Source organism: Prunus persica, chromosome G4 (assembly GCF_000346465.2).
Source record: "Prunus persica cultivar Lovell chromosome G4, Prunus_persica_NCBIv2, whole genome shotgun sequence".
NCBI lineage: Eukaryota > Viridiplantae > Streptophyta > Magnoliopsida > Rosales > Rosaceae > Prunus > Prunus persica.
Window position 1 is genome coordinate 15735474 of NC_034012.1, and position 24496 is coordinate 15759969.

At 37.5% G+C, this 24496-nt stretch overlaps 4 protein-coding genes across 5 annotated transcripts; 1 reads left to right on the forward strand and 3 right to left on the reverse strand.

The window, feature by feature from the left end:
* Positions 6532–8307, reverse strand: LOC18779098 (serine acetyltransferase 1, chloroplastic). The gene has a single exon (XM_007212765.2). The coding sequence runs from the start codon at positions 7858–7860 to the stop codon at positions 6790–6792; it is 1071 nt and encodes a 356-aa protein (XP_007212827.2). The 5' UTR covers positions 7861–8307; the 3' UTR covers positions 6532–6789.
* Positions 8424–11562, reverse strand: LOC18779577 (30S ribosomal protein S10, chloroplastic). Its single transcript, XM_007212022.2, has 4 exons — positions 11248–11562; positions 10906–10965; positions 9421–9753; positions 8424–8734 (listed from the first exon to the last, which is right to left on the reverse strand). The coding sequence occupies exons 1-3, from the start codon at positions 11473–11475 to the stop codon at positions 9442–9444; spliced, it is 600 nt and encodes a 199-aa protein (XP_007212084.1). The 5' UTR covers positions 11476–11562; the 3' UTR covers positions 8424–8734; positions 9421–9441.
* LOC18778849 (pectinesterase QRT1) lies at positions 15497–17799 on the forward strand. Its single transcript, XM_020561735.1, has 5 exons — positions 15497–16074; positions 16460–16655; positions 16764–16967; positions 17048–17283; positions 17396–17799. Exons 1-5 carry the CDS (start codon positions 15773–15775, stop codon positions 17544–17546), a joined length of 1089 nt encoding a protein of 362 aa, XP_020417324.1. The 5' UTR covers positions 15497–15772; the 3' UTR covers positions 17547–17799.
* On the reverse strand, positions 19024–24496 carry LOC18781200. 2 transcript variants are annotated; one of them, XM_020561734.1, is made up of 8 exons: positions 23749–24496; positions 23548–23608; positions 22981–23400; positions 22499–22578; positions 22291–22413; positions 20803–21621; positions 19927–20140; positions 19235–19828 (listed from the first exon to the last, which is right to left on the reverse strand). In XM_020561734.1, the coding sequence occupies exons 3-8, from the start codon at positions 23273–23275 to the stop codon at positions 19293–19295; spliced, it is 2067 nt and encodes a 688-aa protein (XP_020417323.1). In that variant the 5' UTR covers positions 23276–23400; positions 23548–23608; positions 23749–24496; the 3' UTR covers positions 19235–19292. The 2 variants fall into 2 exon arrangements, with proteins under 2 accessions (XP_007213925.2, XP_020417323.1); XM_007213863.2 differs by having other exon boundaries at positions 19024–19828; positions 23548–24314.

A 24496-nucleotide genomic window follows, 5' to 3' on the forward strand; every position in this document is an offset into this window, starting at 1 on the left:
ACGAGGTCAAGGAGTGACTAGTTATAACTTATATCCATGTAGAAATATGAACTAAATAATATATATATATATAAAGACTGTATTTAATGCAATATTGTAATTTATTTATTTATTGTAGCCGAAGGCGATAGAATTTTATTAATAATGCAGGATAAAAACAAATACAAAAAAAATAAGGCTATGTCCTAAAAGATTAGGTGAGCATCTCCACACATAAGGGCGTAGTGGTCATTAAACTACCAAGGTAGCCTACCTTCTCAACCCCAAGCGGGAAAAGTAACCTTGTCACCGTTAGAGCGGCCCCCGGTCCCCTTAAGATCATACCCATGAAAAAATTACATGTTACAATCCTCGTACAAAGCATCGATAATTAAATCTGGTGGTTCTTCAAACCAAGTAGTAGTTGATCCAATTTGTGAAGCAAAACGTGCTATACAATGAGCCACCTCGTTTGCAGTACACGGCAGATATGGGTAAAACCATCCCCAGTAATCTGACTTAGCAACGACTTCGTATCCTTCACAATAGGTCCAACTATGGACATATCAATCGAAGAATGACGAAGTGTTGAGAATATCTGGAAGGAATTGTTCTAAAAAATAATATTAGCAAATCCTCTTTCCACCGCCAATGCTGCACCCGACCTGGCTGCGATGGCCTTAATATGAAAGGCAAAAGAGACGTCATCACAATAGATGGCCTACCCAGCCACAAAGATGTTGGAAGAATCTCTCACCACAACGCCCACGCCCCCCCTCTGAATTTCCTGGAGTCCAAGCCCCATCCACATTCGCTCCAGCTACCTTCATGCGATTGATGAATGAGGTGCTCCGCCCTTTCATTAACGACTTCGTCATTGTATACTTAGATGAAATTATCATATTTAGTGTCACATGGGAAGACCATCCTCATCATATTGCTTAAGTGTTGAAGGTTTTACAAACAAATCAGTAACAGTTAAATAGTAATTTGGGAAACAACACCTTGTATACCTGGGATTCATTGTTGCTGCCGGAGAACTGAAAATGGACTTAGAGAAAGTACATGTGATTTCTTAATGGCCTACGCACCGTTCAGTAACTGAAGTTTGGAGTTTTATAGGTGCATGTCAGTATTTGCAGAAGTTTATTCAACACTTTTCACAAATTGCAGCACTCTTACATTCTTTTACAAAGGCCAATCAAAAGTTTGAATGGTCAAGAAATCTTGAAGAATCTTTCCAGTTGTTGAAACGAAAGGTTATAAAGGCCCCAGTACTAGCATTACAGAATCTGCATAAAGCATTTGAAATGGAAGCAGATGCATTGAACTATGCCATGGGAGCCGTATTATTTCAGGATGGGAAACCAGTTGCATACCATTCTGAGATGTTTAGTGGACCGGTATTGAACTATACGACTAATGACAATGAGCTGTATGCAATGCATCAAGCAGTGAAGCATTGGAGAGCTTACTTGTTGGGAAAAGAAGTCGTAATTCACTCAGATCATAAACCTCTTCAGTTTTTAACTACACAGTCTAAGTTATAGAAAGCTCGCCATATGAAATGGATGTCTTACCTACAATAATTCAATATTGTGATAAAGTACAAGAAGGGGGCAACTAATAAGTTAGCAGATATGTTATCTAGACCACCCATATTAGGAGTTCCGCATTGCTGGTGGCTATGAAAATCCAACCCATTATTCCTTCTAAATATGCCAAAGGGTATGACACAGATACTGATTTCAGCTCAGCCTATGGCAAGCTGCAACAAGGAAAAACTAGTGAGTTCTAATTGAAGGATGAACTAATGTACAAGGGAACACAATTGTGCATTCCAGAAGATGGCGACAAATTGCAGTGGATTCCTGATGCTCATACTTCCAAAGTAGCAGGACATTTTGGAGTTGAGAAGACTTTATTGAATCTTCGTCGTTATGTTTATTGGCCAAAGATGCATCTCGATGTTTCACAATACATTTGAGGTTGTGTTCTATGCAACACATCGAAGCCTTCCAATAGAAAGTTAGGACTGTATATTCCATTGCCAATACCTAGCCGACCTTGAGAGAGTATCTCGATGGATTTCTTAGGTGGATTGCCTAAAACGAAGTTTGGAAACAACTACTTGTTTGTGGTGGTAGATCGTTTCAGTAAGATGATGATTCTCATTCCATGCAAGAAGACCATTATTGGAGAAGAAGTTGCTAAGTTATTTTTCCAATATGTTTGGAAGCATTTTGGCTTACCTACGTCGATTATTTCTGATAGAGACAGCCGATTCTTAGGCCATTTCTGGAGGTACTTATGGGGAATGATGGATACCATATTGAAAAGAAGCATTGCATTTCATCCACAGACAGATGGGCAAACGAAGGTAGTAAACCAAACTATGATACACTTATTGAGGGGTTACAATTCCAAGCATCCGAAGACTTGGGATGAAAGTCTCCCTTACTTACATTTGCTTTTAACCGAGCAATTCATGGCTCCACACTTAAATCTCCATTTGAGGTTTGTTTGGGTTATTTACTCCAGAGTCCTTTTGATTTAACATTCACTATGAATGAGCAGCCATTAAGTGGGAAAAAAGAAGAACATATTCGAGCACAAAAATTTCTCGAACGAGTCAGAAAGATTAATACTGAAGTGGAGGCACAATTGAAACATTCTCAGCAACGATATAAAGCTCGTCATAATAAGCATCATGTGCCATGTAACTTCAAAGAAGGTGACCTAGTATGGTTACACCTTGAAAAAGAGCAGCTAATCGGTGAAGGTAAGAAACTGAAGTCTATTCATTATGGATTGTTTAAGATCCTCAAACAAATTGGTGATAGTGCCTTTCAACTTGAATTACCACCATACATGCATATGTACTCGGTCATCAATGCCGAGAATCTTAAACTTTTTGAGCCATCTCTACTTGATGATGATCTCGACGAAGACACATGCCTTCCATCAGTTGATGACTTAAAGATTGAATGAGAAGATCCTTTGCAGGAGGATTGTATCATGGAACAGAAGGTTCGTGATACTTGACATGGAAAGTATGAGTATTTTCGTATCGGCCGAAAAGGTCAACTTCCTAGCAAGTCGAAATGGTACATTTGAGACAAGGAAATAACAGAGTTTCCTCATCTCACAATTTAGCTTGACCAGGAGCTCAAGCATTTCAAATGAGGGAGCCATGATCTAGGAGGATTTACGAACAAAAATAAATATAATATAATGTAATATAATTTTATTATTAAATTATTTGAAACCATAAAAACTAATGGTTTATAACGAATTGTTATAAACCATAAAAAGTTAGTGATTTTAAATGAGTGAGATTTTAGGCCATTCATTCTTTATGGCTTAAAATAATGTACTATTTTAGTTTAGTTAATTTTAGCAACCAAACCTTGTACAAATTCGTAATGTTATTCATTGAAATGAATCAAGCAATTCTAAAAGTAGAACTCCAAAGCAGTTCCTTAGCTTCTTCCTTTTGTTTCTCTAATTGTCTTAAAATTCCTCTCGTTCCTTTATTCCTATAAATTAAGAATTCATAGTTCTATCAACTAGAAGTTTTGGATCAATAGCAAATTATGATTAAATCTATACGTAGAAATATTTTTTTTTTAGCATAATGAGTTGTTGATCATGTTATTTTCTTAGTGAAATCAATATTGTAAACAAGAGAAAAGAACCTTAAAACATAGTAAAAATAAAAATATACCCGATTCTTTTGCCTTTTTTCTTTTATTTTATATTTTCCTTTCTCTCAAAACAAAATGAGCCGATACATAAGCAACTATGTTACATTTCCCTTCAAGCATATGCAAAATAGAAGGAACACCCAAACGTCTCATAAATTGGTATTATCTATAAAAACCAAAAATATAATTTAGCCTTGTGAGCCACACTTGTAATATTGAGTGGATAGAGATTAGAGGCATGATCGTGACCGTGAGCCACACTTGGTCCTTGGGAAATGTGGGTCAGCAGTTAGCTGATGTTGAACCACTCCGGACGTCAAACTATTTCATCAAAACGGTGGGACCCAACAATCGACGTCTCTTTTGAAAAAAAGTAGGATAAAACAGTACGACATCTCAATTAGGGGAAAGATTTTGACTTCCGACCAATAATGTTATGATACATGTAATAATATTTTCGCATAACATAATATTATTGGCTAAGAGATAAGTTTCTGCCCAGAAAAAGCCCAAGTAAAGTATGCGGACTGCCCATTCACGAGAGTGAATCCATGCATTATAAAGTACAAATATATTTGACGAAGATACTAATAGAACTACAAATGATCTTATAATTGGATAATGATTCATAAAAGACATATTAACAACAAAGAAACTTAGTCATTTTACATATATAATACTAATTAAATGAGTTTAACGTGTCAAAATCTAGGTTAACGCTTGACACTAGTCCGACATATTTACCATGTGTTAGTAAGTCATGTCATATTATTCGTGCAAGTAATGATCAACTCAAACATGTTAATTTTGTGCCGAGTGTGTTTATGTATCGAGAAACATTATTAACACGCCAAAAAAAGTTAACAACCTCCCCTAATGGTTCAATTTCTACTTTATGTTTTAAAATAAAAAAAAAAATTAGCGTTATGATAATATTTGTGAAACACATTTTCTATTTCAATGATAAGCCTCTCAAAAATTGACCCCAAAAAAAACCAAAAACCAAAAACCAAAAAAAAAAAACTCTCAAAAAGAGGGTGGCCCAACATAATCCATTACCATATCCATTCTTTTGGATGAACTTGATTACCATATCATATCAACTGCCATGCTTTCGTTTCAAGTGGCATATTCTATGAGATATGCGCTTGTCTCTCTAGTTGCCAAATGAATGCAAAAATTCTAGTTTTCAAAATGCCATTCCCTCCTCTTGTTCGTATCAGTGTCCCCAGTATTTTGATCCTCCTAACTCTTCCTTTTAGCAGCAAACTTTAGTCCATCCACCAATGTTTTGATGAGATCCCAATCACAAAACCATCAAAGTTAAGTTTCTAGCAAGCCCCTCCCCTTTGTCTGACCCATGCCCTTGACATTAGCCCTGTAAAAACTCATGCCCACATCCTTAGCAGTATGAAAAACACGAATAGGATGGGGATGACAACAATTCTTGGAGATTTTGTTATGAGCCTGCAGCAATAGTCCCTCAACTCAGGCCTAGCTCTCACACTTCAAGCCTTTCATACCGAACCAATTTTTTATTTGCCTCAAGCCGTCAAGACTAATAAAGTGCATCTCTTCTGGAGTGTTTTAGGCCAGCCTCACAATAATTCAAAAATTTGAGTGTTTTAGGCCTAGTTCATGATTCAAAAGTTGGTATTGGTCACTTCGATGGACTAGGCAACACAATTGTATCAATAATTATTATATTATTTACTTTTATATTTTACCTTTACTTTTATCTTTTATATTTACTTTTATTATAAAAGGTCTGTGGAAGAGATGAGATGATTTGTTATTACAAAACGTAGGTGAGCCCAATATTGCTTTATTGGAGGAAAATGTTTATGCGTAGCGTCGGTCCTAAGTTTTCAGTGGTCGGGGCCATAAAATAAAATGAGCCCTTTTTTTTTTGTATACAAATTAAAATGAAGGTTTAAAAAAAATTATACAAAGGTATTCAATAAAAAAATTAATATCCAAAGGTCCAGAGGGGAAGAGAAACTTTCGTGTAACGAGAGATAACACTATTTTGCTACCTATTTCCGTTACATGTAAGGTTTTTTTGGCAAAGGAGAGCCAAAACCCAGCATTAGAACAGAGAAGCCAAATGGCAGAGAAACTAAATCAAAACAGGGACACTATCCCAAAAACATAAACTACTAATGAATATTGACAGATTTCGAAAAGGAACGGAGACCTCTAATCCCTTCATCACAATTAAAAACCTAAAAATTATATAAAACAATCAACCCATATCAAAAAATTAGGAAATATAAATAAACAGACTTGACAGTTTGGATTTTCAGAGTTTACAGAGATAAAATTCAGAAAGAAAAAAAAAAACAATGTGTGAGTTTTTGAGTGAGAGGTCGAGGAACAAAGAGAAGTGGGTTCGTGTAATTGGAATTAATACTTTAAGGTTAGAATATGAGAGGAGGGATGAGAGGAATTGAGAAATACTAAAAAGGACAAATATTAAATAATAATAATAACAATATAAATTTTGAAAAAGAGCAAGGGCTTAAATGTGCCTAAAAATTTTTGTTGATTAAAGTGAAATCTATAATTGTGCAGTCCGAAATAGAATAACTTTCAACTAATGGTGGCTTCAGGATTTGAAATTCAGTTGGGCAAAACACATTAAAAGGCTTATTAACGACTTGATAAATAAAATTATTGACAACCCAACCCATTAACAAAACAAAAAAGCCTATAAAAAATTGATAAATAATACATTGACAACCAACCCTTTAACACAAGAACTAAATAACCCAACCCATTAACACAACAAACTCATAACCCGACCCATTAATAGGCATCAGACTTAATGATAGAGACAAAAGAGTAACAAGGAGAAGAGAATATATTGCTGACTAGCTGGCAGCTAAAGATAGGAACATTTTTTTTTTGGCTAACATATGTACCTTTTTTTAAATAAAAATTCTTGGTCAGGCGGCCACTTGGCCAAAAAGGTCTAGATCCGCCCCTTACCCTATCTTAATATTCTCTTGTCAGATTGTTTGCCATAATAATTGCTTGGTAACATAAAACATTGTATGGTGAATACAGATGGTAAATGGTAAGAGATTGAAGTGTTTAAGTGCTAAATAACATGGTTAAGTGCTTGGACTGTGTCAAGCCTAAACAGGTCATTCCTCCCAACCAATCTTGCTGGGTTCCCAACTGCAGTAGTTCTTGGAAGTACATCTTTTAACACAACAGCACCAGCCCCAATCTTAGCACCTTCACCAATCCTTACATTCCCTAACACATTGGTCCCTGCCCCTATTAGTACCCCATCTCCAATCTTTGGGTGCCTATCCCCACACTCCTTGCCTGTTCCTCCCAAAGTCACATTATGCAGAATTGACACATTGTTTCCCATCACCACCGTCTCTCCTATCACTACCCCGGTGCCATGATCGAGCAATATGCCACATCCGATCTTGGCCCCGGGATGGATATCCACTGCAAGCACCTCAGACACCCTATTCTGAATCAATAGTGCCAAGGCCTCTCTGCCTCGCAACCATAGATTATGTGCCACCCTATGAGCTTCACATGCAAGGAAACCTTTGTAGTTCAAGAAACAGTGCACATAACTTGTGCATGCTGGGTCTCTCTCTTTCACTCCCTTCAAATCTTCTTTTATGGCTTCCAAAATTTCCTGATCTTCATAAAGAACACCAGAAAATATATCGTAAAGGGTATGCACAGGCAGGGTAGAGTTGCTCAGTTTATTTGCAAGATGATTCGCCAGAGCGCTTTCTAAAGAATTATGAGCCAAAATTGAAGCAAAATAATAGCTAGACAAGATAGGCTCCCGTTCAACATCCATATAAGACTCCTCTCTCATTTTCATCCATATGTAATCTTTCTTCGCTTCTTCTCCTTTGGTATCTTCAATGAAAGTTCTCCGAGGCTGAGGGAGTTGTTCGGGGTTCGGGTTAGTAGCTGTTTGTGAAACAAAATCTGTCAAACATGGTCTGTAAAACTTCAATAACTTGGAAACGGGATTGTCGAATCGGGGTTGATCTGAGACTGAGAGATGATGGCTTGGAGTGGGTTGGGATGTTCTCGAGTTGTCCACACAGGTGGCCAATGTTTTGTATGTTTTGTTGGGATACTTTGTGTTGACAGTTGCAAATGAAGATGAACCAACCAAAGTAGACATTGGTTGGGGTATGTTGTATGTCTACTTTGGTTGGGGTATGTTGTAAAATGAGATGTCCAGTGAAAATATATAAGGAGTGGAAGTGGGAGTTGAAAATATTTGACAGGGAAATGGTTTCCTTGGAATTGGCTGTGAAATGCACTCTGAGAGTCCACATACAAATGAATCTCATATCTCAAGTTGTGAAAATGCCATGAGTCTTCTTCTTCACTCCAAATGGCATATTAGTATATTACCTCTCACCACTGACGAACAAGGGAGCAGCGTTCCAATCACATTAAGAAAAGTAGGATAAGAATTTGGCAGATAAGATCGCATTAGGAGGATCAAACTTGTAAAAAACTTGCCTGAATCAACGGCACAATTTGATTGGAATGGATACCAAACTTTGTTCTCCCTTCATGTGCTTTCGGAGGGTTGAGATTCTCGAATTAAAAAGCTTTATTATCCACAAACCAAAATTTTTTTACTTTTGCTCTTTTCCTTTTAGTTTTCTTCTCCAATTGACACATTACCAACAGAATTTCTCAACAGACCTAAGCAAATATACAATACGAAAAAAATGACTGAATCAATCTGGTAATGACATTTCATGTTTAAGAAGTTTATAAAGTTCTAGCATGATTACATCAAAGAGAAAAGTAAAGAAACTACAAGCATATAACAAGCTGCCACTGGAGGAACACCATATCTCTATTCTCCAACTCCAATCCAAGGCGGGCTCAAAACTTACAGCATATGCAAAACAGAAGAATTTCAGGAAAGGGTCAAATGTATTCACGGAACTTAATCTTACTGTCATTAACCCTCCACAAAATGAACGTGAACCACTGTATTCTCTTTCAAATATTTGTTCTTCGAAGAAATCCAGCACCTAACATGGCAAAGTACAATTAGCAGCCAAAAAAAAAAATACAATCAACCGCATGAAGATAAGAATGGCACATATTTGACCCCCATATGATAAAAACAAACAATTGGTTAAGTTAGCCACAAGGATAGCAGGATGAGAAGCATTAAGGATACGAATCACAATGAATGTTGTCTTGAAGATTGTAAAAACAACAAACTTGAAATGAAAATAGTCAACAAGGATAAATGATGCAGAAATGAATAGCAAATGAAGCAGGAACTATTAATTGTAGCAATGCAAGAATTAATTTGAAAGGATCATTGAGCTTGGACCATAGTGCATTAATGGAGCAACACCATGAAGAGTGATTCTGACAGAATGTCATGTAAAACAGAGCTACAGCATTAAAGATACTTGTTCAAGCTTGACCTAAAACAGGTTATGCGAAAACAATTAAAACCCTCTACCAATGGTTGAAAAAAGTCAACGAGTATTGAGTAGACCAATTCCAGTATAATGCATGAGCAGAAAACAATACAGAATTGATAAAGGTGCAGATTCTTTTGGGATGGACATCAATTTAATTTTCTTATATGAACCTACATTCCAAAATCAAGCACTTCATTTCTGTGAAAATTGTTTATTCAAACATGAAATGATAATAGTAATAAAAGAAAGCAAAACTTCAGAAGCTGAGTAAAATTTACCTAAGTTGCTGCCCCGGTTTTTCACAGCTTGACCTCCACATCAACTCCAGCAGGAAGGTCCAGTTGCATCAAGGAATCTATTGTTTGTGCAGTTGGGTAAAGAATATCAATGAGGCGCTGGTGGGTACGAATCTCAAAATGGAACCTCGCATCCTTGTGGACATGGGGTGATTTGAGAACACAGTAGATTCGCTTCTTGGTTGGTAAGGGTACCGGGCCCATTGTTTTTGCGTTAGTGTTCCTCGCAGCATCCATTATCTGCTTGCAAGAATCCTCTATCAGAGGCACAAAGTAAGACCTAAGCTTAATCCTGATTTTCTGTTTGGGTGAGGCCTGAAAACAGAAACACCTTTTGATAATCAGAATACATGTGACGCTGTTAGAAAAATAGGGGGAACAATTAACTTATAAAAAGCATGCTCAAATAAGACCTTGCTTCTTTAATTTTGACAATCTACAGTACGATTAGACAAACCAAGAATTACTCTCAACAGTCATCTAGCTGGTCCTCAACCACTTAGTTACTTTCTGCCATTCCAAACTGTCCCAGATACATGAGTAATAAATCATTATAGCCAAATACCCCCACGCTTACATGGAATCCATGTTCATCAAATCAGTAAGGAATCGACTATGAAGATCTGCTTGCCACAAGCCAAAACACTTACCATGCTGGATGAAAATGTCCCTCAACAATCTTTCTGTATTTTAGTAAGATTGAACAGTAGAACCTACATACCCAATACACTACCCAAGTACTAATTACTTACAGAGGTCCATTCCCAGGTCAGGAGTATGACCAAAAGTTATAAGAAATAGGGCACTCTACTCTATGCAATGGCAAAGTTGACAAAGAACTTCGGAGAAGATCAAAGCACCAACTACTCAAAACTTCAATCCGGGACTAAGGCACAACTTAGGTCATACCAAACAACAAGAAAGCCATAGATGACTCGAACAAAATATCAATGTAAAAGCAAACGATTGGGTGTTTCCCATCCATGTTAGACATATATTACCAGCTAACGATAAATCTTTACCTCCTCACCAAGTTCTCAGCAGTAAGAACTGTATTTACTTGGAACATTTGCTCTCCATCATTCTATTATGGAAGCACACTTGGGTCAATATCCCCCAAATTACTTACTAAAAGATTAAACACTAAGCTTCTTACTTGGCAACAATATACAAATTCGGATAGACTACTGACATATCTCCGTTCTGCATCACATATCCAATAGGAGCAGATTTGAACATGGTTTCATATATTACACCAAAACTCCACGATGGAAAGAAATATATTCCTGCTCTATACAAATCCTTAACAGATGGTACTTCAATTACATTTCCAAAATTAATCTACAGATAAATTTAGAATGTGGACTAAGGAAGAAGATACAACAGTTCAAATTATAAAAATATAAAAACTTCACAATTTAGATTTTCCTTTTCCCTTTGATCAAATACTCGCGAGTAATATGTTACCTTATCTGCATCTCCACCAACATTGAGTGATGAAGTACTAGGAGTCTCAGAACTTCCAACCTAAAACATAAATAATAAACACTTAAGAAAGGTAAAGAAACGAGCATAAATATAATGGTATGGTACTTGAGCTTCATTTGATAGCTTAGAAGATGCGCCATACAATATAAAGAAGAGTATGAAAATCAAAACCCACTACTTTTTACATCCTAAAATGAGAAAGAAAAAGAATTGAAAATAATTCTTCTCTTTCCACATTTTCTCAGCAGACAAACATAGCATTACCAAATTGCAGAATTAAAGAGAAGGAAAATAATAAAAAAATGGGAAAGGAAAATAAACCTCAAGGGTTTCTGGAGGTGGGACTAGGCTCTCTTGGGACTCTAAGACTTCAGGAGCAGCATAAACCCTAGTTGATGACTGTGAGGGTCTTAAAGCTCTAAGCTTTAAGGCATTGTTAGCAGAGGGAAGAGCGAAGGAAGAGACATTGAGTTTAGACGAAGGAAATGGAGAAGAATTGGTGAGTGGAAGCGAAGGGATTAGGATTGCAGACATTGAAGAAACTGCCATTGAAGTGAAGCTCTCTCTCCTTCTCCCTCCGTGTTTAGAAGAAGGCCTTGTTTTGCTCACTCTGTGCCTGTAGAATTATCCAAACTATTTTTTATTTTCTTTTTATTTGACAAAAATAAAATGCCAACCCAATTGTAGGTTGGAAGCCCAGCCCTAATTGTGATATAAGTGGGCTTGTACCCACGGGCCGAAGTTGTAGCCGGAGGCCGAATAGGATAAAGTCCGGCTTGGCAAGATGATTAGGCCCGCTCAATCTGGCCTGTTCTAAAGTTGCTTAGGTCTTGGACTTAGGATTTGAAAGCCCCGGTCCAGCCCGACTAGGCCCGCTCATTGTCTTATCTTGCCTTATTTCCATCCCAAATATTTAAGTAAATGTCTTGTCTTTTTACTTTAATTTATTTTTATATTACTCCATTTACTTATGTTTACAACATAAATAAGGAAATCCCCCCATTTGGATTCAATTAAAAACAATAGAAAATCAAATTCCCAACAAATCAAAATATGAATCAATGTATAAGATAAAGTTTTAATATAAGATAAAGTTTATACCAATATTGATACCTCAATAAATCAATGTATACGTAATACTAAAAGAGTGCTGCTAAACAAACCATAAAATTAACGGAGTACACCCTACTATAAAAGTATATATTGAATTACTTATTTTACTCTAATATAAAATGACCAAAAAGGATATATGGAATTGTGAAACAAATATAATTTTAATAAGTACACCCTACTAAACATATTCAACCTTAATCAAGAGATTGCTTGTCCTATTGTGTTTTTAACGAAAGAGGTGGTGATTGCAAGAACTTGGAATTGCAAAAAAAGTGTCAACAGTTTTAGTAGAAGCATAAATCCATATGAAAAGTCAAAGATTTATAAACACTATTAAAAAAATCAAGCTGAAAATCAACTATAAAAATAATGCTACAAGTATTAGGGTGTACCAGGGATATTTTTGGTAGTTTTATAGGATGTACTTAGTTAATTTTACATTTTAATTAAAATATTAGGGTGTACTTAGATCATAAGGTATCTCAGTTAATTTTAAGGTTCGTTTAGTAATATTCTACTAAAATCTCATAAAATACAATTTATGGTAGGGGTGGTTGCGGTTCGGTAACCGCAAATTTTTACTCAAACCGCAAACCGACCGACTATTTGCGGTTTGGTAATTTTTGAAACCGCAAACCGACCGCGTTTTGCGGTGCGGTAAACCGCAAAAATTTGTCTTTGTTTTGTTATGATTTTCCTCCAACCATCATAGGCGGCTGCTTCTTGGCTTGATTTTTTCAAGCTTTATCTTTATCTTTTTTCATTTTATTTTTTTAAATTCTCAGTTTGCAAACTTAGTTGGGATGCCTATGCCAGTTCTTCGATCCTGCGTGATTGTTAGTGGAGGCGCATCGGATTGTCTTAATTTTGATGTTAGACTGCTACGTTATTGTAATGGCCATTTGCGGCTAGTGGCTTTTTTAGCTGAATTATGAATGCAATCCTAGAATTTCTCAACCAAAAAAAAAAAAAATCTAATTGTAGAGCACTACTAGAAAACCTCATTATAGGCTACTGATACACATGTGGCTTATATTCTTGTTCATTATAGACAACTAGTGGCCAAAGGGTGTTGGCCAAGAATTGGACATAAAAATCACGTGATTGTGTAGGTGTTGTCATTAACTTTCTACCACAGTAAAAGGTGTTCGTGGCCTATAAGTAGGTTAGTTTGGAGATCTCATGGCTATATTGCTTGAAAATGGATTTGAAATTTCAAATTGTATTACAGGACGGTGGTATACATAGCTATATTTATCAATTTAGTGGTGAAAGTCATTGAAGTTGTACACATATAATTATGGTCATCAGCCCATGTGCATCCTTGACCAAATTACCAACAAAGTCATCAGCTCTAACAAGTAACAAACAACAGCACTCCAAATTGACTCTAAATTAGCAAATTTACTCGTGAGAGAGAGAGAGAGAGAGAGAGAGAGAGAGAGAGAGAGAGAGCTACTCAATCACAATGATGACTTTGGAGTCCATTGCCATTTATCTTACATTGCTACAAGGCCTGCAGTCTCACCAGGGAACTGAACTGAGGCAAGTAAAAATGATTCAGCATGGGACTGAGAGCAAAACATGGAAGAACCATCTACTCCTACTTTTTACTTGCTACAGGGACAAAGTCGCAGTAAATGCTAGGTGAAGTACTCCCAATTTCCATTTATGGCGTAAGCAATCCTTACTTCTCCACTATGGTCACCAAAAGTCTTCCCTAATTTACTTCTATTCACCTACAGTCGTGCATGAGATTTGAATTCATGTGCAGAACTACTTGAAGGGTGGAACGGACTCTAGTCAGTCCAAGTTGTTCATTAAAACGTTTCCTTTCTGTACTTACCTGTGTTAATCCCATCTCAGCGCAAACCTTCCTCCAGCCCAACAGGCCAACCCAAATTTCCAGCCTAGTCCCCTTTCAGAGAAACTGTAATGAGGGTTGCCTAGCTATTTGTTAGACGTTCTAGTTGAGGTCCTTATTATAAAAGCTCATATTTTTGGTTCCACTATTGGACAAAGTGAAAATTAAGTGTCATTAAATCAAATGATTAGTAGATAATTATTCTAGTGTATTCAATATAGTCATGACATACTGATGTGGTGTATCAAACCCACTCAAATTATATCACACAAAGTGAATCTCCCTTCTAAATAATAATATTTTTATAAAAAGAGTACATGTGTAATAATTTGTAGATGCATCTTCATGGAACATGGTGTATCGTATCAACACCCTAATTCATCCATAAAATAATCACAATTGATATGCAACTTTCGTTCATATTTATCTTACTAGGCTAGCAAGAAACAAAAGAAGGTTAGTGTGTAACCAAATATGAACATTAAGGAAAACTGCATCATCAATTGGAATTTAAAATGTCTAGATTTAGCAAGGGCCTTATAGTTCAAGTGGTTAAGAGCATTTACTCTTACATCTGAGGTCTTAGGTTCGATTCTCATGTCCCTCAATATCTCTTGTATAACAAAGTTTTTTTTTTAGGACCTTTCCTATTGAGAAGGGTGATATTTTACTAAACTCACACACACTACACGGATGCTAAGACTCAAACCCAGGACCTTGCCTGAAGGAGTAAATACTTCATACCACTATACTAGTGGGTCCTTTGCAGAATTTTAAAAGTTAGAATAATGACGATCCTCAAATTATTCTCATTTGGATGTCTCTATCATTACTTTTTTTTTTCTTTTAGTACAAGCGATTAAGGGAGGGGAATTTACTACTATAGCTAGGTAAAACTTGAAACCTAGAACCTAGCCTTGAAAGGGCTTCGCTTTCAGATTTCGGCATTGATTATGAAATATGAAGTAATTAACAAGACTGTAACTCCTTTTCAATAGAGACCCATTTTTCTTTTTTTGGTAAAGAAAGAGACCCATCTTTTTCAATAAAATAAGAAAGCAAAAAAAGAAATTATCTAGTTTTCCCTCAAGTGGAGACTCAATAATTTGACGTGGGTGCATAACGGGTGTGAACTGCCCTGTGCGTGTGACCATTTTCTGTAAATCCTTAACCATTTGCTCAAATGTTCATGCAAAGAGGCTGCAGCTACCTCTATGTATTTATAACCAAAATCCCATTTGAAAACTCCAAATGGGTTTTTTCTTCTTCATTTTGTCAGTTACAAATTTTCAGTATCAGCTGAGAAAAACCATAACCGCTCTTTGGCTTTTCCACATCGTTTTAACTTCTAAGCTAATTATAAACCTACATTCCATGCTTCTCTCCTACTTGATCAATGAAAAATATTAACTCCCCCATTTAAGCATATAAGTTTTTTTTTGTCCTGCTTTTAGCACAAGTTTGATGACTGACCCAAATCTCATTAAATTCCTTCAAGCTTAATTTCTCATATGTCCCATATCTCTTTCTCTCTCTCTCTCTCTCTCTCTCTCTCTCTCTCTCTCTCTATATATATATATATATATGTGCAATGTGTGATCCTTAAATTCCATACTTGTACCTCATCTTTCTTTTCTATGTACTATGATTCTTCTTGTGCTACTCTCAACGTTTGAGAAGTCTCACAAGGAACACAAGAGGCAACACCCCACGCTCCCTCATTTATTATCTTCACCTCTTTCACTCCTCTTAACCTCCAAAACACTGAGAGTGCACAACAACATCTTAGGACTTTCTGGTTTTTCATGTACTTCTTAGTTTGAAAGGACTTTGAGACACATAGTTAGTGACACCCAGAAAGAGAGAGTCATGGAATTGGGTGTTTTTAGTGTTTTTGTTGGTGCTTCAGTACTTGTTTTTTTGGGTGGTGTTGAAGTGGGCTTCTCGCAAAGTGGAGCATATGCAAAGAATTATATTAGCTGGGCTGATTTGAAGGTGGATGAGCAGAAGGAGGGGCTGAACTCCAGAAATGAATTCGTTAACGGAAGCCGGGTCATTGTGGTGGACAAGAATGGAGGAGGAGATTCTCTTACAGTTCAAGGAGCAGTTGATATGGTTCCAGAACAGAATACAGACAGAGTCAAAATTTACATTCTTCCTGGAATTTACAGGTCTGTCTGAGTTACTATAATATATCAAGCTTTCATTCAGGCAATGAAAATTCTGAGTCAAAATTGTTTCTTGAATTATTATCAGTCAAACTCCTAACAATGCTAGATTGTTTATGTGCCTCACGTCAACAGAACCTCAAAAGAATTTTAAGGTCTTGAAGGTTTTGACAGTTTCTAGTGTTCTTGAGGGTTGAGTTTAAACCCAACTGAGCTACGTGGGGTAGTGGAAGTTACATGTGCTTTAAGTGGGGGCCTCTCCCTTAAAATGGGTTGCCCCAAAAAGAAGAAAAAAGAAGAAAAAACTGCCTGTATAATGTTAATGTGCTTTATCTGAGAACAAAAAATAATTTTTACTTCATTTTTTCTCTGTTGTAAATTGATGCAGAGAGAAGGTACTTGTACCGATTTCCAAGCCATACATATCATTCATTGGGAACCAGAATCAAACTTCTGATACTGTAATTACTTGGAACAACAAAGCATCTGATAGGGACGATACCGGTTCTGAACTTGGAACATATAGAACTGCTTCTGTAGCTATAGAGGCTGATTACTTCTGTGCAACTGGGATCACTTTCGAGGTAACGGCTAACAACGAACTCGGATGCAATATAAGGAGAAAAGATTAAAATTGAAATTATGTAAATTACAGCATTCACTAACAGTAAGTAATTGGTATGCAATTTTAGAACTCAGTGGTTGCAGTACCTGGAGGATATGGAATGCAAGCAGTGGCTCTTAGAATTGCAGGTGATAAAGCCATGTTCTTCAAAGTAAAGGTGTTGGGGACACAAGATACACTCTTGGATGAGACTGGATCACACTACTTCTACCATAGTCACATTCAAGGAAGTGTAGACTTCATATTTGGTAGATCAAGATCACTCTACCAGGTACAATGGCTAGCATTTTAATAGCTGCCTCTTCATGTTTCTTCATTATTCTGATACTTGAATTTGGGCCTTGCTACCAGGACTGTGTTCTTCAATCAACGGCAACGAGCTCGGGAGCAATAGCAGCTCATCACAGGGACTCACCATATGAAGATACAGGGTTCTCTTTTATGAACTGCAAAATCATTGGAACTGGCAGTATCTTATTGGGAAGAGCTTGGGGAGCTTATTCAAGAGCAGTGTATTCCTACTGTCATTTCGACGACATAATAACTCCCTCGGGGTGGAGTGACTGGAACCACCCAGAGAGACAGAAGTATATATAACCTCTCTTGCAGAAAACTTAACATCTTAGATTATCTCTTTTTGTTTCTCAAAATATGGAAACTTTTAAACTTCTAACAGAGGAGAGAACTTTGCATTTACAGGACTGTGGAATTTGGAGAATACCACTGCAGGGGCAGAGGAGCAGCAGAGAGAAGAGGGAGGGTGCCATGGTTGAAGTCTTTCAGCTTTGAGGAGATAAGGCCTTTTCTGGATACCAAATTCATATATGGAGAGCAATGGCTTAAACTATAGTTCTGTTCATTATTGTATTATTATTTCCTATCCTCATTTTTTCCTCCACCACTATGGAAATGCAAATAGGCCAAGTATATATATATAGGGGACTAAGATCATGGGACATGTATAAGTGTGTATGTATATTTTTCTTTTTGTTTTCCAGTCTATACAATTTTTTCTTTTTTACTCCAACCTCTGTACTGATACTACTGAAGTGTAAATGGTCAGGGTGACCCAAGTTTGTTCAAATCAGTGCCTGTTAGCATCATCATGAGTACAAAATGGATAATTATTTGAAAACACAATTTTTGTCACTGTGTTTAGGCCCGAAAACACATTTCGTCACCGAAATTTAAATTTTACCAAATTAGTCACTATATTTCTGTCTGTTAGCAATTTAAGTCAAAATTTTAACTTCTGTTACTTGAAATTAGAAAATAAGATTAAAATACAAAAGAAGCTTTGGAAAAAAAATTGAAAACCCAGTCCGTGCCCTCTATACCAGCCGTCGACCCTGCCACTCCAACCCACCAAGCCACCACCTCTCTCTCTCTCTCTCCAACCAACAGCCACCGCCCCTGTTATTATTTTATTAAAACCACATAATCAAGAGCGAATTTCAAGTGGGCATGCTTAAAACTGAGATGGGTACCGATCAAAATTGAAAGGGAAACAGAATTGCTGAACAAAATTTATAATTTTCGAGCAGCTGATGATGGGTGGGGAGGGGGGTGTGTCCTCTGTGTGTTGCGCTCGCTGGAGGACAAGGCGCCTTCGGCCATGTCTATGTCAATGGCTGCCGCTCTCTGTAGAAAATTCCACTGTGGAGGTTGGTGATGATGATGGGTGCTGTTGGGGTTTGGAGAAGTGGCCTCCTAGGTAATAATTGCCTGATTGTCAGGTTGTTTTAGGAAATGAAGAACTGAGGGAGATTGTAAAGGACAGTGTGTGCACGCAAGGTGTTTGTATTTTTGCTTCAGATAAAGCTTTGCTCTCTCTGATTTGAATTTTGAAGAAGCAAAGAGAAGAGAAACACAGAGAGAAAGAGAGAGGGAGGGAACGAGGTCTCTAATGACGTGGGAAAGGGGCTTAGCCGCCGACGGGCAAAGAGAGGTGTGGCTGTGGTGGTAGGCGCAGGGAGTAGGGATGGCGGGGCTGGGTACTATTGGGTAGGTGGGGAAGGGGGCTGTCGGCGAAACAGGGGAACATGGGGCAGATTTTTTTATTTTTTTAATTAATGTAACTGATGGAAATGAAGTATGTGACCTGATTTGCTAAGTGCTGCAAATGCGTTGACCAAATTCGAAAAATCAAAATTATGGTGATCAAAATCATTTTCGATCCTAACCGCAGTGATCAAAATATTGTTAACCCTTTTTTCTAATTTGAAAAAACGAGTTCTAAACTACATGGAGCCAAGAAAAATTAGCTGACATACAAGAGACTGCTGAATGTTTGATACGAGTTACAAGCATGAGGAACACGAGCAAGGTCACTAAACTGGAAGAACCGTGCTAATCTAAGGAATCAGAATTACAATCATTGAAAACCCCAGTAAAAACAGTAACAATTATCATAAAACTCTAATCTCATAACTGTACACCCACGAAGGCCACCAACTCCAAACAAAGCAGTGAGCTTCTCCAACACATCTGTGTAACTATTTACAGACATCCTAACTGACACCCTTCCAACATAAGGGAACAACACTTGCATCCTTAATTGCCATAATTTAAGGCTATCCGACTCGAGTTAGACATCTTATGATGTCACTTCCATGATTTCTACTGCTTTGGGGCTTTGCCCTGGAGTTTCAAACACCTCCATGCCTTCTCGGCCTTCATCATCACCATTGTTTTCACCTTTGTCATCCTCACAATTGTTGTCATCTTTGTTATCATCATCATCATCATTACCTTGGACATCCTGTGCATCACCACAACTGTCATTGACATCAACACCTTCAGTACCAATGTCTTTTAATGATGGGGACTTCTTATCATTGACCAAGTCCATATTTTCAGGAGCATCATAACTGGAAGATGCATCCAAGTTCAGTTTTTCCTCTTCAACATGTTTAGTACTGGAAGGAACTTTGATATACGACAAAGCTAAACCATCGGTGTTGACATCTTTGGCAACAGTGGACGATGTAAAGGGACGAGTGCATGAGCTAATTTTTGAAGATATGGCTGAAAGTACATCAGGCTTTGCCTCAACATCAACCCACTGGTCCCCCAACCAATCTCTTGATATTCTCAGATCCTTTTTGTGCATGTTCAAGAGTAAGCTTTCACCTGATATCACCACAGTAATTACATTATAACAAAGGAACGAAGGAAATTTTAGGGAAGAAACAGGGGAGAAAACTAGATACAATTTCTACTATGCATACCAGGAAAGAAAACTTGAAAGTTATCACCACAGCTGCTAACTCCAGTGATAATCCCTTCCCACCAGCCATCACTCCACCATGCATCAATTGCAGCCCCAACCTCGAGAGCAAGGTCCATTTGTTCCTTAGGAGGGGCTGGCCGGATCATTGGGCGGCCTAGATGCCTTATACCAAGCTTATCAGGCATAGCCAGTCTAAAAGCTGGGATCCATTCCTACAAGTTAGAGAGAGAGGGTCACGCCACCAGAATACAGTTCAAAGCCCAAAGGAAATCAAGGAAACACAGAACAATCACTCAAGAGGACACAATAGTTTATGTGGTCCGATCTAACCAAATGCTTACAGATAATGATGAAGAAAATCACAATACAAAGGCTGTTCCATCTCTCTCATAAGTCATAACGAAAAGCCTTTTACACCTAAACATAGGACCATCTTCTAAACGATAACCCTAAACTATAAACACGAGCTTAGATAAAAGTGACTGGGGCAAACAGGTAAATCCTATCAATCTGGAGGATGACAGTGCAACGAATAGTGTTCAAGACACCATCATAAAAGAGTGAAGGTTGACATGCTTTTTGGGGTAAGAGTTCACACTTTTTTTATAAATAAACAAATAAATAAATACAGATGCTGAGGAGTTAATGTAAAATCTCAACATGCTAGATTACATCTCCTAATGAGGGAAAGTACCGAAGAAAGAAGAGAAAAACTGTATTTTGAATTGGAATTACAATGAAGGGATGATTAAAAGAGAATCTTGAATGGAAATTTTGTGTACTTAACGTAAACATGACGTCAGAATTTTTACACCACAACTTAGAGATCAAAACAAATATTAAATAAAGAACATATACAAGTGGCTAAGCATACCTCAAGATTGCCACATCCTTCCTCATCTTGCAAATCATCATATTGGACTTTCACCTGTTTTCGTGATATCTGCAAGACTGTACACCTAAACCAGCAGCCTCGTATGCCACTATCTTGGCATAGCAATTCTATCTTTTCAGCAACCTTAAAGAGTGGGGTATACCAAGGCTGATAATCAACAAGCTTCATGGAAAACAGTCTCCTGTCTAGCGAACCATAATTTGATTTCTGAAGAGGTCTATATGCCATCATCTGGCTATCTCTTGTAGAACTTCTTGCTCTTGAATGATTAGCTGCAAACCTCGGGCATGGCCTTCCACTTCTAGTCCTCTTAGATCCTAATTTTACATACTCACTTGGACCCAATTCATCTTCTTCCCCAATCAGGCTATCACTTATAAACTCAGATTTTGCTGAAAAGTTGGGACCCAAACAAGAGAGAATTGGCTGATCGAAATAGCCATTCATTTTACTCAAATCAAATGGCTTCACCTTGTTACTTTTAAACTGCCTACAACAAAGATGTACTCTGGCCAATAAAGCCCTAGGAAACACAGCTAAGCATTTTTCATAATGTTCACGGGTTAAGACTGTTGCAGGACCATCAACACATTCTGCACTAATGACCTGCACATATGGTGTGATGAAAACTTCCTTTGGGTGAGGATTTCTTAGAGGAGTTACCCCCTTGACTTCCTGGCTATGATGAAACCACCTCACTTTAACCTTTCTTTGACCTCTCTTGTCTTCGTACATATCTTCAATATAAGCAACATAGTGATTTTCTCCCTTTGCCATGACAAAGACAAAGGACTTAATCTGGATGCAAAGGGAAAGGAAACGCAATCAGAGGAAAAGAATTACGGTTGACAGTAAAAATTGGAGTAGCATGTCAATTCCATCATTCACAGAATACAAATGGTCATTAGCGTTTGACCAAGAAGTACACATCGAGGAAATCTTCAACAAAATGCCCTGATGCATAGTCCTTGAACTAAGTACCCAGAAGTTTATGCATCAATATATCAACTATAAGGCATACGAGACATGTAATACTACAAGGCATAGTGTTACTAGTACATAATTGTGACTCATGCTCATGTGTTTTCATTCAAAGCAACAATAGTGCAATGTACCAACATAAAGACAATATTTTCGTTATCTTCTATAGAATCTTTGAACTTGAGACAAATGCTTCATTTATTCAATGTAATGTCTTTGAAGTACCCAAGCAGAGGATATACTTTATCTTAGCTCATACTAATGCCAGAGTAATCATTTTTCTGATAAGAAATGTCAGAGCAATTATTTCTGGAGTACTTAATTTTCCCTGCACCATTTCTTGCATAATATCACTCTAAAAATTAATGTGGGATTAATGTTTGAGAGTTTAAGCAAGGAGAGCTATGCATTCCACAGTTCTACCTCATGCACTTCAAGCCCAATCACCTCACAAATGCATTCCTACTTTGACTGGTAAATCCTTACCGCTATTGTAATCCCATCCCTACAGAATGCAGGAAAATGCTTGAGCTGTTTACCACATGTCCATGCAACACCTGACCAAACAATGGCTGGACTCTGTCCCTTGAAGTTCTTTGAAAGACGGCCCTGATACACAGGTTTTCGAGTCAGTATTTCAGGCAAAAATTGAAAGCATAATTAAGAACAAAATCAATAAAGAGTCGTTGGTTACATGGGTCTGGGGGGCACTAACTCCATTCATTGGATATTCAGGAGTCCCCGAAGCTTGTGACGAATCATGTTGGGGTGATTCTGTCATTAAAAAAAAGTATTAAAGTCATAAGATTCCAGTTATACAGACCACCCCCCCTCATTTATTGCAATTTTAGTAAAAGGGAAGAAACTATTAGGTATGACATTGACTCTCTTAATAACTAACTTTATACGCTATTAGGTATGACATTGAATCTCTTAATAACTAACTTTATACAGATATTTATACGTGGTAGAACTTATATAATATTTGTCCACCAGTCACTTAAACTAATAATTCAATCTGGGATGTAGGGGAAAGTCAAAATCTTTGCCTTACAATATCTTTCAAGGTTCTTACATCCCCAGAGTCATTAAAGCATTCTCTTAAAAATGGCACACATAAACCTAAATTTTATCGACAATATAAGGAACTAGAAATTACGAAGCGGCAACTCATACCGGATAGATCTGCATGTATATGCTGCTTTGACAGCATAGATGTAAGCCAATCCACAACCTCTCTTCTTGACCTCCATTTAAAGTTAGCATTAGTGGAGCTTTCCTTTCCGTGCACATACAAAAATTCCTCAGAAACAACATAGAACATGTGCCTAACACTCCTCTCAGTACCCACAACTGCAAGAATGGATTCTCCAGCAGAATCCTTCAAGAAATAGTGAACCACACGGTTGCCCCTCTCCTGTGAAACAAAGTGCTCTTTCCACTCCACAAAACAGTGACCATTTCCAGACATTTTGACAGAACGCACAAAGAGGGGTTGACAAAACACCCGAAACCCACTTGAAGTTCTAATCACATAGCTGAAGATGCGCAAAATGAAAGATAGCAAAAGGGTTCAAATCTCCATGACTTGGCTGCCTAAAAAGTAACAATGGAGTAATTTTCAGGTCAAAAGCTACAATCTTGCAATTATTTATTACCTTAACCCTCGGAATAAATATAATATATCTTGCTCAAGCTGGAACAACTCAAGCAAACGAGAAATGGGTATATTATAAAACTGACCTGAAAATAGGAGAGCTTAGGGCATGGAAACCTAAGCAGATCAAAAGTCTTGACTTTACAGCTGAAAAGGCCCCCAAATACGTAGCAAAAGGTTCAAATAACAATCAAATTTGTTCAATAATCTTCAGGATCAGCAACCATACATAATCAGGAGGACTATACCGTTCAACCAATGCACAATTTGATCACTAGTAACTCTACCATGAAATTTTCCGCTGAGACTTGGAAGAACTACACCAAACAAGAACTGCGGATGTCAAAAACCTTCATGGAAGCCACAAAAACCTGCATTTTGATGGCCTAAAGGCAGATCAGAACACCCTATACTCAATAGAACTCGGTATCAGCGTGAAAGCCCAAAGAGCATCAAAGACATTGCCTTGACTGCTTTTTCCAAGAGAATTGGAACAAATTTGAAATGGGCATCTATAATTAAGACCACAAAAGCAAAAGCTCACGAAAAAGGAACTGGAAAGACGCAAGCCTAGTTGGTAGAACAGACTAGGTGATGCAGGTGTTGGAGGGTTTTAAGAGAAGGGAGAGAAGAGAAAGCTTTGTGCTTGTCTTGGTGGGTACAAGGTAGAGTAGAGAAAGAGAGGGACAAGAGGAGGAGAAGATGAAGGAAGAGAAGGAGAGAAAAGAAGATTTCTTGAAAAGGCCATGGACATGACAAGTGGGGAGAGTTGCAGAGCTTTGGAAATGTATGTGCAGCTATGGAACAGAGAGGGACTGGTTGAACAAGAAAAAAAGGAACTATTTGTTAAATTAATAGAAATTATAATTTACTTGTTTGCTGTCTTTCCTTTTCTTTTTTCTTGGTGGAAGGTAGGAAGGGGAGAAAGGGTTGGATTATTTACTACGACAAACAAGTGTTGCGTTGCGGCTAACAACCCCATTGGGCAGAGTCCATTTGTTCATTGGGCCCGAGTCCTTTTTTTTTTTTTTTTTT